Source organism: Gymnoscopelus braueri (assembly GCF_963280865.1).
Source record: "Gymnoscopelus braueri genome assembly, chromosome: 7".
Taxonomy (NCBI): domain Eukaryota; kingdom Metazoa; phylum Chordata; class Actinopteri; order Myctophiformes; family Myctophidae; genus Gymnoscopelus; species Gymnoscopelus braueri.
In genome coordinates, this window is record NC_137608.1 from 2,230,197 (window position 1) to 2,247,936 (window position 17,740).

The 17,740-nt window shown below is 40.5% G+C and overlaps 1 protein-coding gene across 4 annotated transcripts in view; it reads right to left on the bottom strand.

The window, feature by feature from the left end:
* pdzd2 (PDZ domain containing 2) overlaps positions 1-17,740 on the bottom strand; it is a gene marked incomplete at its 5' end in the record, with an annotated part of 124,021 nt that overhangs the window by 22,436 nt on the left and 83,845 nt on the right. For all 4 annotated transcript variants that reach the window (XM_080434370.1, XM_080434369.1, XM_080434368.1 and 1 more), the window contains 5 exons: positions 1,115-1,380; positions 1,744-1,972; positions 5,309-5,498; positions 6,139-6,242; positions 7,313-7,403. In XM_080434370.1, coding sequence (XP_080290496.1) covers positions 1,115-1,380; positions 1,744-1,972; positions 5,309-5,498; positions 6,139-6,242; positions 7,313-7,403 — 880 coding nt within the window. The remainder of the gene's footprint in view (positions 1-1,114; positions 1,381-1,743; positions 1,973-5,308; positions 5,499-6,138; positions 6,243-7,312; positions 7,404-17,740) is intronic.

Genomic DNA, 17,740 nt, shown 5'->3' on the forward strand with positions numbered 1-17,740 from the left:
ACAATATTTGCCTCTGAGATGTAATGGAGTAAAAGCATAGAAAATTGGAAATACTCCAGTAAAGTAAAAGTACCTCAAAATTGTGCTTAAGTACAGTACTTGAGTAAATGTACTTAGTTACTTTACACCACTGCTAAATACTAACAGTTTTCTGGAAAAAAAACATGTTGCTATATATCTTTGCTGTCAGGCTGAAACCTCTTATCTCCATATTCTAACTTTTTGTGCTTTTTCGTAAATGAATGCCCTACTTGATCATACTACAGTGTCACACGAAAGTAGCACAAAAAAGCAGATCCACAAGCTCGAAACGCTGCGCGAAGGGACGCGTTTTGAGCTTGTAGATCTGCTACTTTTGCTATTTTTTTATTTGAATCCTGAAAAGTGACAGTTTTGGACATATGAGGTTTCCACCCGACAGAGACGATATAATTATGGCTAAAATCTAAACTTACACAGATGCTCTGTCGGTTTTAATGGGTTAATTGTGTTTTTTGGTATTGGAACATACTCTATAAATAAAAATTAAATTTCTGTTAGCCTATTAGGCTTTGTAAACAAAGATGGCACTGGGCACATAATCAAAATAAATAATGTACAATGGCCAACATAGGCCATATATTGAATAATTGTATACTCTCATAATAATACTAATAATAATAATTATGCAATAATTAAAATATCTAAATTTGTTAAAAAAAATAATAATAATATATATATATATATATATATATATATATATATATATATATATATATATATATATATATATATATACACACGAATTTCTAAAAACATATCGTTGCTGTCCGGCAGAAACCAGCTACTCTTTGTTCCGCTTTTGCATTTTTTTCCATAAATCAGTGAAAAGTATTAAAAAGTGCTTCTGACAAAACCAGCTAACTCCATTGGATCCTCAAACTTTCTGCTAAACCAGCTAAGTCCACCAAAGGGGGGTTAGCTGGAGTTAGCTGGTTTTTCTGACTCCAGGCTCCACCCCCTTTTGACCTCCAACATCAATGGAATTAGCTGGTTTCTGCCCGACAGCAAATACATTTTTAAAATACGAAAATAAAATAAAATAAAATAACAATAATTGTGACAGGGGCCTTACCGCCACCTGCCGGCGCCTCGTGGTCAAAGGGACAGCGAATGGGCATGAAGGGCGACTCGGCGCCAGAGTTGATGGCGACGCCCTCCTCCGACTCCAGCGAGCTTCCGTAGGGCGGCGTGGGCACGTCACCGCTCCCGTCCTTACGGGAGTCGCCGCCGTCCTGGCTATCCTCGTCCACCTCCAGAGAGGACGTGGCCATCGCGATGCCCGAGTCGCCGCTCTCCGTTTGACGGGGCGGCCGAGCTTCACCGGAGGAGGTGGCGGTCCTGAGGATTGGTCACAGGGTTATTAGAACTGTAGAGTTGGCAAAAACTAACACAATAGCTAAAACTAGAATATTTTGTAATGCTATTGCTGTTTGGCGGTGTGTTATTTTTTTTGAAATTACCAATTTTCTATCAATTACACACCCCATGAAGCTTTTTTAGTTTTTGTCACATTCCTGAGCCAATAATTTGATGACCGGTTCATCGGTCAGTAGGAGGCTCTTTGAGTCATCAAATTATTGGCTTAGGAATGTGACAAAAACAACAAGGCTTCATGAGGTGTGTAATTGATAGAAAATAAGTAATTATTTGGGTGAATACTCCTTTAAATTTGGGAAACGTGAAAACTTGAACTTTAATAACCTTGGATTGGTGGCCCTCCGGAAGGTGGCGGGGGCGGACCCGGGGGCGTGGTCCAGTTCTTCGTCCTCGTCGCTGGGGTCGTCCTCATCGTAGCACATGATTCGCCGCTGGCGGAGCAGGGGGCTCCGGACGGAGGCGGGGCTACCGCAGACGCTGGGCTGGCACGCGGCGTCCGCACGGTGGCTGACGGGTTTACCGTCTGCTGGGTATACCACGCCCCCTGCCACGGCTGTAGGAGGAGTCAGGGAACACATCATGTCACACAGACACACACGCAACCAGTGTTGGGCTTTTAATATATTACTGTAATATTATTATTTTACCCAGTAACGAGCAGTGTTGGGCTATATTACTTAGGAGAGTAATATGTTACTTATTACTCCTTTGAAAAGTAATAATATTATATTACTTATTACTTGGAATCAAGAGTAATATATTACATATTACTTTATATTACTTTACCCGCGCCCCCCGCAAAAGAAAAGACGTGTACAGTTTTTAGCCTTTTAGAACTGAATCCAATTTAATGGAACAATAGAAAACAGTCAACAGTGTTTATCTTTTTAAGTATTTTGCTGCTACAAATTCCATATTTGGAATTGGAACAATAATTATCCTTACAGGAACAACATCAATCTGAACTGCACACACTGGCTGCAGCCTCTCAAAAACTGAAACAATAAAGTAAACTTTTTGAACATTTTTTAACCTTTTCAACATATCTTAAACCAGTCAATATTAATTAGCCAAAGTGCAAGGGGGGAGGAGAGAGGAGAGGAGATCATATATCTAGAGCAGTGGTTCTCAAACTTGTGTCAAGGACCCCCAAATTGACACTTATTAGCCCGCGGACCCCCATTTCAAAAGACATGCCAGGGACCCCCATAAGAGAAGATGTTTTACTGCTCTAGCAGTGATTCTCAACCATTTTAATTTCAAGGACCCCCAGTTTGACATGCATAGGACTACAGACCCCTATTTAATGACATTTTTATCACTTGGACCGCTATTTATATTGTAAAATCTATGTCAATTTAACTCTGAGAGTGTACAAATGGAACCAAATGGACCCTAACGGGTCTGAGAGTGTACAAATGTGTACACTCTCTGAGTTACAGACCCATAAGGGTCCATTTGGTGCCTAATCTATCATTTAGCTGGGGACCCCCTGGAACTCCCTCAAGGACCCCTGGGGGTCCCCGGACCCCACTTTGAGAACCAATGATATAGAGGAGAGGAGAGGAGAGGAGAGGAGAGGAGAGGAGAGGAGAGGAACACTGTTTCCTCTCCTCATCAGCAGTTTGTTTCCCCGACCACCAGACCAGTGACGCAGGGGGACTTCTGAAAGGGTCATGCCGAAAATAGGTTGCTTTATTCGGATACAATGCGTGTCACTGCCTGCCCCTGCCGGTTCTCTGAAATTTTATTTTTAAATAGGCTCTGTCATGATTAATTGACCACATTATATGAAGTTAAACAACTAAATTATATCCGAACGATATCTTATAAGTAAATTCCGTGCCTCAAAATAGAAGTTTGAGAGCTTTTTGAAGTAAAAAAAAGGCGGAGAAATAAACAGGTCGGCGGTCGCATACGGGTCATGCGCTACGTCATGTGCGTGGGCTGCGTACTAAAAAGAACTGATCTGCAAGCTAAGAAGCATCTCTGTTGACGTAGGTTGATAGCTTGTAGATCTGCTCTATTTTCGCACGATGCGACAACTTGCCTCTACGAGAGAGGGAGAGAGAGTACATATTAAATGAATGAATGAGCAAAAAAAAATTACGCTCGTCATCAGTAACGAGTAACGAGGCCTTTTTTGACCGAGTAATATGGTATTATATTACTGTTTTGGCAGAATATACCTTACTTTACTCGTTACTGGGAAAAGTAATAATATTACAGTAATATATTATTTTTAATTCGTTACTGCCCAACACTGGTAACGAGTAGTGTAAGGTATTACTCTGTCAAAACAGTAATATTATACCATATTACTATGTAAAAAAAACATACATATTACTCAGGTTTTGTTGGCTGCCTTTTGAAAACATTTAGTTTAAAAGAGAGATTGCTGCTTTATTTTATAGACTTTTTGGCTGATTGGTGACTCTTATTATTATTATTCAAAAAAATTGCATTCAGTTCAAAAAGGAGCTGGCTAAACAGACTGTGTTGTTCTACATCTCTTTTTTATTTTATTTTTTGCGGGTGGTGGGGGGGCAAAAGTAAATTAAATTAAATGTAATTTAATATGTAATATAATATATTACTCTTGATTCCAAGTAATAAGTGATATAATATTATTACTTTTTTAAAGAGTAATATGTAATAAGTAACATATCACCCCAATCTAAACTGTATAATAAGTGCCTATTTGACTCTGAGAGTGTACTAATGTTGGGCTTTACAGTACTTGTTACAACCCACAGACACGTAAAGCCCAACTACGGATCAGTTTCCTCGGTTTTCCTCATTCAGCCCAGGTTCAAGTTCATTCTGTCGTCGTGAGCTTGTAGATCGGCTATTTTCGGAGTGCGACACCCAACCAAGCATACAACGTCTTGTCTTAGTTCTACTGGATCTCTCCTCCACTCGTCCCTCCCTAACATTCTAGTCTAGTTTTTATTTGTTGACGAAATTGACAATATATTTAGTCTTAGTTTTAGTCATCATAGCTTAGTTTTTATAGGTAGACAAACATTCTTTGTCATAGTTTTAGTCGACACAATGAACACTATAGCATTAGTTCCTACTTCCTAGGGGTCCTTGGGGGGGTTCCAGGGGGTCCCCAGCAAAATGTGTTAATACAGCATCACAATCATTTGAACCCCTTTATCCATATTTGATACGTTGCCTGTTTAAAAAATTGCAGTTCTACAAGCTCACAGCGTGTCACTTCATGCCGTGCTGCCAGTTTGTACATCTGGTATTTTATAATTTTTTGGAATTTTTTTGAAAATGTTTGGAAATGTTGGAATAATGTAGATTTTTTTTTAACACAAATCTTCTCTTCTGGGGGTCCCTGGCGTGAAACATTTTCAGATGGGGGTCCGCGGCCAAATATATTATCAATTTGGGGGTCCTTGGCACAAAAACGTTTGAGAACCACTGCACTATAGCATTGGTTCTCAAAGTGGGGTCCGGGGACCCCCAGGGGTCCTTGAGGGAGGTCCAGGGGGTCCTTGAGGGAGGTCCAGGGGGTCCCCAGCTAAATGATAGATACTTAGGAACCAAATTGACGCTTACAGGTATGTAACTCTGAGAGTGTACAAATGGAATGTTCCATTTGTACACTCTCAGAGTTAAATTAACATTGATTTTACAATATAAATTGGGGTCCCAGAGATAGAAATTCCATTAAATGGGGGTCCGTAGCCTAATGCATGTCAAACCGGGGGTCCTTGAAATTAAAATGGTTGAGAATCACTGCCAGAGCCGTAAAAAGTCTTCTCTTACGGGGGTTCCTGGCACACCTTCTCAAAAGGGGGTCCGCGGGCTAATAAGTGTCAATGTGGGGGTCCTTGACATGAAAAAGCACTGCTCTATAGGATGCTTGGTATACCGTGTGGGTGCATAGAGGGGTCCTCCATGGAGGCAGCGGTGCAGCTGCGCTGGTGGTGCAGCTGCATGTCGTCATCGCTGGAGCCCAGAGCCATGGCCTCACACAGCATGATGGAGGAGTGACTGCAGCTCACCGCCTCCGCAAGGGAGAAGTACTGAGCCAGCTCCGACTCGGAGCTCAGAGACGCTTGCTGCACAGCGAGAGGAAGAGAGGAGACGATACAGAGCAACGTTATTATGGGTTTTTCCATTTGTTTCGGGTTTTTTATTTCATTTTGACTTCATGTCAAGATTTTAAAAAATCGAATGAAAACATAACTAACTCAAACTGTATTATGTGTTTACAAAACTAACTAAAACTAACTATAGAGAAAATATGTCCTAGAGCCATTATTTTCCTTCAGAAGTACTGAAAATAGACGATATATATGCTCACAACCAGTGTTCATTTTGTTGACTAAGATTAAGACTAAACGACTAAGATTTTGATATTTAGTCGACTAAGACTTCAGATTTCAGATGACTAAAATAAGACTAAAACTAAATGGTGTGTTATTCAAAAGACTAAGACCAATTTGTTGTCAAAATTTACACTGCTCACAACACAACCACATATTTTTCTGAGCTTTTTTAAAATCTCGCCCTTAACTAATATAAAACTAACACTAAAACAAATACAAACTCGATTAAAGCATCCATGTCATTTTAGATTCTAGATATATATATGGCAACATAAGTTGCTGTGTATATAGCAACTAAAATGGCATAACACGGCATAACAATGTATAGGTGTAACAGGTCTAAATGGATGAAATGTTCTTCCAGTCTTACCCTGCTTGCAGGCTCCAGGAACCTCTTCATGGTCCAGCTAAGACCAGGAGAACCTTCTCCCTGCTTGCACTTCACTGTGGGGGATGGACTCTTAGACGGAAGACCTGGGAGAGGCATTTATAAATGTTTCACTATTTGGTCAAAAAAAATGCCGGTCTACAAGCTCACAATAAAAATATATATTTTCAAAGATTTGCACACATTTTTCAAGATTTTTCAAAAATAGCAGATAAACAAGCTCATAGCACAGCACTCGGTGCCACGCTATGAGCTTGTAGATCTGCTATTTTTGAGCCATTAAGGACCCCCAAACGTATATGTATTTTCCCGTGGACCCCCATCTGAAAATATGTTGTGCCAGGGACCCTCAGAAAAGAACATGTGTGTAAAAAGAATCAAAATTATCCAAACCTTTACAAAAAAATGTAAGATGTACAAGCTCACAGCGTGAAACAAAGTGACGTGCTGTGAGCTTGTATATCTGCTATTTTTCAATAGCCAACAATATGGATAAAGGGGTTTACAATGTATTCAAACATTTAGCTGGGGACCTCCTGAACCCCTCAGGGTCCCAGGACCCAACTTTGAGAACCACTGATATTTTGAAAGCATAAAATGATTAAATAGTCATTTCTTTATAATATTGAAGTTATTTGTCATATCTGCCCTGTGCAAGTTTTGTTTAAAAGTATAAAAGCCAAGAAGAAATTTCAACATAATTATGTTCCAATGACCAATGCTAAAAAAACACAATTAAATCTTCAATGTTCAAAAAATCTTGAACATTTGTAACTCAAATCTTTGCTTCAGGGGGGTCCCTGGAACAAAGCATTTTGAGATGGGGGTCCACGGCCAAATACATCTAAAAATGTTTTCTAAATCCTAACAGTATGTTGCTATATCAGTGGTGCTCCAACTTTTCCATGTCAAGGACCCCCAACATTTTGTATTTGGCCGCGGACCCCCATCTCAAAATATGTTGTTCCAAATATGTTGACTCCACAGATCGGAGTTAAAAATGTTCGCTTCAAAACATATATACGTTCAAAGACTTGCACACATTTTCCAAAAAAACAAATGCAGATCTACAAGCTTGTACATCTGCTATTTTTGAATAGCCAAAGAAAATGACACAGATGCGTTCCCGGTCTTAATGGGTTAAAGAACGTCCTACCTAGAGTGTGAGATGCTGTGTGTCCATCCTTGCTGAGGCTCTCTCTGTGCATGGAGCGAGCGATCACAAGGTCCATCTCCTGCTCTGACACCTATTCAATGACAACATGAAATTAAACAGTTAAATGAATACAGCGAAACACACGTCAGAAACGCTTTGAACGCAAACAACCAATAGCCTTCATATCGGGGCTCGTTTTTCCAGTGGTGGAAAAAGTATATATTTTTTTACTTAAGTAAAAGTAAAAAAAAATTAAAAGTCCGGAATTCAAAATGGACTTGAGTAAAAGTATTGGTATCAAAATGTACTTAAAGTACAACAAGTAAAAGTACTCATTATGCAGAATTCAAGTTTTCAAATGTATAGAACTCTTTTGAAAATAGCTGATCTACATGCTGATGCGACGCATTGTGAGCTTGTAGATCGGCTATTTTCAAATGGTCGAAATGTATATAGGGCTGAAGTGGTTAAGGTTTGTTTTGTAATAATAATCTAAATCTACAAAGTAACTACCGGTAGTAACTAAAGTTTTCAAATAATTGTAGTGGAGTAAAAGTACAATATTTGGATCCGAGATGTAGTGGAGTAGAAGTAAAAGTATTGAAAATTGGAAATAGTCAAGTAAAGTACAAATTCTTCAAAATTGTACTTAGGTACAGTACTTGAGTAAATGTTATTTTACACCACTGCAAACAACCAATAACCTTCATCAACGCAACAACCAATGACCTTCACCAGGGCACTTTTTTTTCCAGAATTGGTTGTGGTTGTCTCTTTTTGACAGAGGGCAACCCAGAACTTCTAAAACTTTACAGAACCTGTGAAGTTCTGTGATGGTTCTTTGTTAATGTTTCCATTATAACCATCAAATAGGGATTAAAGGTAGGGTAAGTGCTTTGTTAAAACGAGTGTCACCTCAGCTTGACTAATCCTGAGCAACAGAACGGCTAGTTCCTCCCATGGGTTCACAGACCTCACATTAATGCTACCTCCTGAGCAGAACCCAAGTTAGGCTCTGAGAACCTTATGTGAAACCCAGCCGTAGCGTATATGGAAACACATCCAGAACCTTAGTTCTTTTAGTCAAAAAGAGCCATCAGAATGGAGATCTTGTTTGTGTTTTCTATGAAGCATGACTGGTCCTGCCAACATATTATACACCAGTAGGTGGCAGTGGAGATCAAGCAATAACACATACACGACCCCCATGTGTTGAACTTTCTTTCACAACACACCACAACACACCACAAGGACATAATGTGGCCACTATAGAATGTCTTCACAGTCAGGTGGAAACCTTCTATGTCCAAAACTGTTACTTTTCAGGAAATGGAAATGTGTCCCAATGGATCCAACGTAGTTATTATCATTTAGTCACAAGCTGTTACAGTATTAATAGACTTTCAACCTGACGACAATGGTTGAAATATTTCAAACACTTTCAAAAGTAGTGAACATAGCAAATCTGCAAGCTCACAATGCGTCGCAACATGTTGTGAGCTTGTAGATCTGATATTTGTGCTACTTTTGCATGACAGTGTCATATGGCGAGGTATTAAATATGGCACTAATTTATTAAATGAATTAATTGATGAAAGAACATGGAATATGGAGATACAAGGTACAAGGACAAGGTTTCTCCCCGACAGCAACGATAATATAGATATATTATGCCAAAAAACACCCCATTATCGAGATTGACAAAGTAAGGAAGAAAAAATAAATCTCTAATTAAGAATTGTTATAAGTTGAAGGCTTTCGAGAAAATAAAATTTTGACCGTAATAGCCTGGCACATTCTGCTTAAACTCCACCATTATAGATAGTTTTATGTTGTGCGCGCGCATGTGTGTGTGTGTGTGTGTGTGTGTGTGTGTGTGTGTGTGTGTGTGTATGTGTGTGTGTGTGTGTGTGTGTGTGTGTGTGTGTGTGTGTGTGTGTGTGTGTGTGTGTGCGTGCGCGTGCGTGCGTGCGTGCGTGCGCTCGTCTCTCTTACCTACACACACCACACGTGGTGTAAAGTAACTAAGTACATTTACTCAAGTACTCTACTTAAGCACAATTTTGAGGTATCTTTTACTTTACTGGAGTAATTCCAATTTTCAGTACTTTTAATTCTACTCCACTACATCTCAGAGGGAAATATTGTACTTTTACTCCACTACAATTATTTGGAAACTTGAGTTACTAGTTACTTTGTAGATATACATTATTATATTATAAAACATACATTAACCACTTTAGCCCTATTTTATACCTAGGCTATTTGAAAATAGCCGATGTACAAGCTCACAACGCGTCGCATCGCGTTGTGAGCTTATAGATCGTCTATTTTCAAACATTTTAGTACTTTTACTTTTGGTACTTTAAGTATATTTTGATACCAATCCTTTTGTACTTTTACTCAAGTAACATTTTGAACACAGACATTGTACTTGTAACAGAGTATTTTTTATATTGTGGTATTGCTACTTTTACTTAAGTAAAATATCTGAGTACTTCTTCCACCACTGCACCACGCCCACACGCACATTTTGATCTCATTTTCTCCAGCTTGTATAATAGTTGGTATTGAGCATGTAAATCTGAAGTCAACTGAACCTCCAAGCACAACATCTCCCTTGGCAATATTTGGAAAATATGGAAAAATTAACATACTTAAGTAAAGTACCTACAGTACTTGAGTAAATGTATTTACGGTAGTTACTTTCCACCACTGCTTATAATGGCTGACGAGGAAAAAAACGTGAGTCCTTAATGTCGGACAAGTTAACCAGCATCCGTATTGAGTGGAAAACCTACAATGCTGTCCAAATTAACACATTTAAATTATTCCCCAGAAGCTATACAATGGTTTAGTTCCTATCTATCCACCAGAAAACAGTGTGTAAGTGTAAACAGTGTTAAATCCCCCTACCACACCTGTTCGGTCGGTGTCCCCCAGGGCTCAATACTAGGTCCAATTCTGTTCTCACTGTACATAAATGACTTACCTGAAGTATGTAATAATCTACATGTCCAGATGTGTGCAGATGATGCCGTTGTACTTGCCCATGGTAAAAGCTATGCAGAGGTGTCAATAATCTTAACCTCAGCTCTGACAAGCATTCAAGACTGGCTTATAGATTCATGTCTGCTCTTGAATGCCAAAAAGACAGTCTGCATGGCCTTCTCCAAAAGACCAGTTGTGTTGGAGTCCTCAAATGTGTTTCTGGGTGGGGAGGAACTTGAACTTGTCCCAGAGTTCAAGTACCTCGGAGTCATACTAGACTCAACCCTAACTTTAAAAAAACATGTGAAGAAAGTCACAAATACGATTAAATTCAACCTTCAAAATTTTAAACAAATTAGACCCTTCCTGACAGTTGGAGCTGCCAGATCGTATCTTCACTGTATGATCCTATCACACATTGAATACTGTTTTACAAACTGGTCTTGCACAGGCGTGACGATTCTAAAACCCATTGAACAGCTCTACAAAAGTGTGCTCAAGGTGTTTGACAGGAAGCCTCACTCTTATCATCATTGTAACATACTCAGGAGGCTAAAACATTTTTGCTTCGACAATTTCAAAAAGTTCAAACAGGTTGGGGTCATATACAAGACCTTACATGGTCTGTGCCCGCCCCCCCTAAGGGAATTCATTAAAAGGAAGCCTGAAAGAGGAATCAGTACCAGAGCAACCACTCGAGGAGATTGTGAAGTGCCGCACCGGCAAACAACCTTCGGTCAAAATGTCCTCTCAGTACAGGGTTGTGTAGCATGGAATGGCCTTCCTCTGCATATAAGGGATTGTGCTACATTTCCATCTTTTAAATTCAATGTGAAAAGATGGTTGCTTGAAAACCAAAGCTGCAACCATTTGTGATCATATTTTAGGTTTATTTTTAGGCTATGTAATGTTATTTAAATGTATTTCACCGTTTGTCTGTTTTCTGATGTTATGTTTTTCTGATTTTATGTTTTGTGTGAGGACTGCGGATGAAAATTAGCATCTTTGCTAAATCCGGTGTATTTACGTTCATGTGACGTTCATTAATATGCTCTGTCCTGTCTAAATAAACAAATAAAGTAAAATGCTACAAGCTTGTAGATCTGCTGTTTTCTGCGAATGTATTTAATGTACAGCCGGAAACAGAAAATACCCTAGTATAGAGCCCTGAGGGACAATGTATGGGCTTTAACCCATTAAGACCTGGAACGCATCTGTGTATTTTTAGATTTCATGGCTATTGAAAAATAGCAGATATACAAGCTCATAGCGCGGCACCGAGTGCTGCGCTATGAGCTTGTAGATATTTTAGAAAAATCATGAAAATGTTTGAAAATGTTTGAATATACTTTTTACTCAAATCTTTGCTTCATGGGGGTCCCTGGAACAACATATTTTGAGAGGGGGGTCCGCGGCCAAATAAATATCATTTTGGGGGGTCCTTGACATGAAAAGGTTTGAGAACCACAATATAGCAGCACATTTTTTATCAAAAAACTGTTAGGATTTAGAAGACATTTGTAGAATCCCCAGAAGCAAAGATTTGAGTTACAAATGTTCGCTTTAAAAAATATAAATTCAAAGATTTGCACACATTTAAAAAAAAAAAAAAAAAAAAAGCCAATCTACAAGCTCGTAGCGCGGCACTCAGTGCCGCGCTACGAGCTTGTATATCTGCTATTTTTGAATAGCCAAAGAAATCTAAAAATTACACAGACGCTTTCCCGGTCTTAATGGGTTAAAGTGGTTGATAATCTTCTCCTAATGAAAAACTGTCACTCCACTGAAGACGAGAGAAATAGCAGCGTCCTGAAATGGTAGCTTATGTTTCTTTTTTAAGCTCCGGGACATGTTTGACACCTGGGTGGGATAGGGGTGAATTCACAGGAGTATGAGCTTTTTGGCCCTGGGCTCATTTTGAACCGAGTGCAGCTCAAGGTCATAATAGTTTTACATTTTTAATTGTTTTTTTAATTTCTATTTCGCTTTGACTTCATGTTTTCAATTTCAGTTAGTTTTAATTTGGTTTTATAGCAGACATGCATGCTCATAGTGCGGCACAAAGTGCCGCACTATGTAACAGAGTATTTCTATAGTGCAGTATTGATACTTTTACTTAAAAGGTAGGGTAAGTGATATTCTTTGGTTAAAACAAAAAGTATTTTGTTAAAAGGTTAAAGCACTATATTCTGATAGTAATCATTGCTATAGAGTGTTTATTCAGTAACAGGAGTCTCCCCGTCTCTCCAGCTCTTTAATAAACAGAAAATACATTTTCCGGTAGGTGTCAAAATCTCAGCCAATCAGGAGAAAGTACCCATTTTTAAGCTTCATTTTTTATAGTGTTCCAATTTTGCCTGCTCATTTCTTAGTGTCATCACTTCCAATTTCACTTGTTTAATCTGTATCCTGATTGAGTTCTCTATCCTGATTGGATAAAATTGGAAATGAAACTGAAACTGAAACGAAAATGCATTTTCTGTTTTATAAAGAGCTGGAGAGACAAGGAGACTTTTACTGAACCAACACTCTATAGCAATGAGTACTATCAGAATATAGAGCTATTTAACACTTATTGTAACCAAAGAAAATCACTTACCCTACCTTTAAGTAAAACATTTGAGTACTTATTTCCACCACTGGATTTCAGTTAGTTTTGTAAACACACAAAACAGTCTCAGTAACAGTAGGCGCCCGGGTGGCGCAGTGGTAAGGTGCCCGCCCACCACCGCGAAGGTTGGGGGTTCGAATCCGGCTTTGTCGAACGCAGATGGCCCGTGTTCGGGGGAGGGAAGGCGGCGGGAGGAGGGTGATATTTGTCGCTACACGCGCTACTCCTACGGGCTGGGAGCGGAGGAATGTTGGGCGGGAGGGGTAGGATGGAGGCTCTAGGTCCTCCCAGTGGGGGCTCCTCACGGACAGGTGAGCCAGTAGGATACCACACACAGCAATGTGTGTGGGTTGGAATGAATTGGCATAGCGACTACATTGGAGAGAAAAGGGGGTCACAGTTTCAGTTTCAGTTAGTTTTTTTTTTTTTTTTTAAGCCTTGTTTAATCTTTTTATTTCAGTTATAGCGGCACTATGTAACTTGTTTTTTGTGAATACAATGTCATTTTGTCCAATCTGTATGGTAGAGTATGTTAATAAAATATAACATACAATTGGGGTGGTTGTATTTGGTCTCCCTGCTCTTCTATTGAGACATTTACATCGTGTCAAAGGTCATGTCTCACCTTGATACAGGATCTGACACGAATTCTGACCTGATGGTCAAGATTCAGAGCAAGCAGGCAGGCTCTATTAGCTCAATGGTGAAACATTTCAGCACTTGCGCAGGAAACCAGGTTCAAATCCGGGGTAGAAGAGGAAAGTTACAACTTTAACTAAAATGCCGTTACAATTCTAGTTTTCCGTTTCTTTAGTTGTAGTTAACTCTAATAACTGGGAAAGAAAAGCCATCAGTCTGAAATCGAACCATATTTCTTCTACCTCCGGGACATGTTTGACATGTCGGTGGGATAGGTGTGAATTCACAGGGGTATCGTCTTGGCCCCGGGGCTCATTTTAAACGGAGTGTACAGAGAGAGAGAGAGAGAGAGAGAGAGAGTAGAGCGACTTTTTGTGTGCCTGGAGGGAGATTCATATTTCTGCAGCTCGGAGTAAAGCTAATATTACATTTCCTGTCTGGGCGCCTTGCTCAAGGTGTTGGGTTTCAAAAGGTGGGTGGGGATTGAACCGACAGTGTGTCTGCTGGCTGCGACCTGCACTGTGAAGGAATGTGGAATGCAACTGAAGAAAAAGATAGAAAACTCCCACAGACGCTGGCTGAAAGTGGAAACCAGCGGCAGAAAGTAACTAAGTACTTTTACTCAAGTACTGTACTTAGTTAAATTTTGAGGTGCTTTTACTTTGAGTGTGTTTCACTATTTTCAATACTTAACACTTCTACTCCACTACATCTCAGAGGCACATATTACTCAACTACAGTTATTTGAAAAACTGTAGTCATTAGTTAGCCTACTTTTGATACCAATAATTGGTGTTTATTTAGCTTTCCTTCTCTCTATCACTCCATCTCACTCTACAGCAGCAGTTCCCAAACCTTTTACCTCGAGACCCCGTGAAAATAGCCCATCTATACAAGCTCAGATCTACAAGCTCACAACACGTCGACATGCAACACGTTGTGAGCTTAAAGATCTGCTATTCTCAGTACGTCTTAAAAAAATAGTTTTTAAACCCCAAAAATGGGTCCCGAATCCACTGCTTGGGAACCACTGCACTTAAGAATCTGTGAAGCCCAAAAAAGGGGCCCTTGACCTTTCAAACCCCCCTCCCATCCATTAAATGGTGCATTCCTTATGAACCACACACACACACACACACACACACACACACACACACACACACACACACACACACACACACACACACACACACACACACACACACACACACACACACACACACACACACACACACTCCCAGCAGTCCTACATATGGTACATTAACACCCCACAGCATTTATGACAATAATAAAGGCTGCTATGTTAAGTCAGCACATTCCAGCTGTTCCTGTGTGTGGAGCCTTTTTGGGGTCTTTGGTGTGCATGGGTTCTATGCTAGTGTCTTTTCAGTTTTCACTCGACATGTGTTTGTTTTTGTTGAATTCCTGAGCCAATAATCCAATATAGGCGACTAAGTCACTATAGGAGATGTTGCAAAATTATATAAAATAATGATATCAACTTTAAAACAACTCTCCCAGTGTAATCACTGAGAGGCCTACTGATGATCCAAGTTCAAAGAGAATGTTTTAAATATGGTTTTGCTCTTGCTAAAAGGATCTCTGGCTAATAAGCCTTATATGCTTTAATACATTATAATTGCCCTCTATAACTAAAATTGAAAATTAAAAACACCTTAAATATTGTATTTCTTTTAAAAACAGTTCATCTTTCACTCAATATGGACAACGGCCGACGCAAATTGATGATGTCATTTGTCCACATGTGGTCCAGCCCTAGGGAATGTATGAAATGCATGTGCAAATAAAACGTAATACTTCCTACGATTAATATGAGCATCAAAACAATATTTTAAATATGTTTTATCTGCACATACAATTCATACATTAATCAATTTTAATTATAGAGGGCAATTATAATGTATTGCTAACTTCAATTATTGTTTCGGCCTGGCGAGAGTATGTTTTACCCCATCAGTCCGTGTGTGTGTCCGTCTGTGGACAGCTAATCTCCGGCACCGTTGGCCCGGTCGCTGCGAAACTGTGCACACACACTCCCTGGATGCCAATTCAGAACCTCTGCCCCAAATTTTTCACATGGGCCTGTTATAGCGCCACCAGGAGGCCGATTTGTGCAAAACCCATTTACTCCTACAAATTTTGTAGGAGATTTCCCATATTCCATCCTCATTGGCTAAGGTTGGCTTCCAAAGTGCAGGATAGGTCCGTTTTGAACAAAATGCCTCAAATCATGAACGCAGCGTGCGATTTCTGTGAAATTTCACACGCACATTCCCACTAGGCCGAGGAAGAAATGGCACCCTTTTCACATTGGCCTGTTATGGCGCCAACAACTTGGAACAAAATGCCTCGAATCATGAATGCAGTGTCCGATTGCCGTGAAAGGCCTAAGAAGACATGACACCCTTTTCACATCGGCCTATAATAGCGCCACGAGGAGGCCACAATAACGTACCTGACCTGGCGGAGACCTGTGCTCCGAGGAGCACTTTTTCTAGTTCAAATATTGGATTATTGGCTCAGGAATGCGACAAAAACATCATGTATTCAATGCTTCATGGGGTGAGTAATTGATAGAAAATAAGATTTTTTTTGGGTGAACTACTTGTAGAAAGGAGTCAACCTAGTCAGAAACAGCAACCCTCCCCCTGGCCTATTCCCATTGATTGGCTCCACCCACCTCACCTGTCACCTCACCTGTCTTCACTTCCAACTCATTAGAGGCCTGCTATAAATACTGCTTGAGTGCCTGTCCCTCCTTCATTGTTTGTCGCAGCAACAACCCCTCTGTCGTGGGGCCAGCAGGCCTTGGTTATGCGTCAATGAAGTGAGTTCTGTAGACAACCTTTGAATCTTATGCTGCATTATATTACTTTGCGATAAATGCAATTAATGTTAGTTCACCTGCCTGCCTTGAAACCTTAAGAGGGGATTGTGTGTAATATGCAGTGCACATAATGTACCTTGCAGTAATCAAGGAAATGCAGTAAATTAACTAGAGAATATTGTGCAATGTGTTTGGTGTTTAGTGCTCTGGTTTATTAGTGGTAGGCCTACCCACTCCTCAGTTAGAGTGCTATCATTGTCCTAATTGTTGTTTATTGTTTGTGTGGAGTTGTATAATAATTATGTCTTTCTTTCTTTCATTATAGTAAAAACCATAACCGTGAAGCCGCATCACCTCCTTGCTCAATCAATCATGTGTGTGCAACGGAAATAAATGGCTTAAACGGAAATCACTTGTCCAACATTCTTGCCGATGTGCCGTGGCGATGTTACATAACCTTTAAACCAGAACTCTACCTTACAAGTGGTCCTTCGAGAACCGGATTTGAACATTGCCATGGCTGAAGACGAGCCAACCGAAGGAGTTCTACCCTCTCGTCGCCCGGTCCGCCTACCTCAGCACCTGGAGGGCTTCGAAGTTGGTTATGAGAACCGAGCTACAAATACATCACGCACACATGAGGAAGAGCATGAAGGAGATGATGAGGAGGAGGAGGAGGAAGAGATTCCTGAGGACTGTGAAGAGGAAGATGGTGAACACCATGACGATGGCCGCGCCCTCACAAGTCAAAGCAGAGCCCAGTCACCCCCCGCAGCTGATGTCAAAGTACCATCAGAAGGCAATCCAGAGCCAAGTCAAGCGGACATCATCAAACATCTCCTCGAGACAGTGAAGCAGCAAGGAATAATCCTGCAGCGCCTCATGGAGCAACAGGAAGGCTCCAGACCAGAGGGCAGCTCCCGCCGTTTAACCAGGTTACCTCCACCCCCTCCCCCCCTTCTTCCTTCAGCCCATAACCAACTAGTCCCCTCACACGATCCAGCGCCTTACCAGCCTGTGTCCCCTCATCCTTCAGCCCTTCCTTCCGCCATGCCTCCACATCGTCCAGTTCTTCACCGTCAGTCAGTGTCGCCCAATCCTTCGTCTTACCATCCTCTAACGCAATCCCATTCTCCAGTCCATCAGCCTGCGTCTACAGCACCCCCCACTGGTCGATCCAGGCACTTCAGGTCAGTTGAGGCACCCAAATTCCCCGACTTGACTAAAGAGGATGAGGTGCAATACCGGATGTTGCGAATGGCACTGAACAACTTGCTTGACCCGGAAGAAACAGAGGAATTCAAGTTTCATGTCCTTCTTGACCACCTTAAGGTGGACC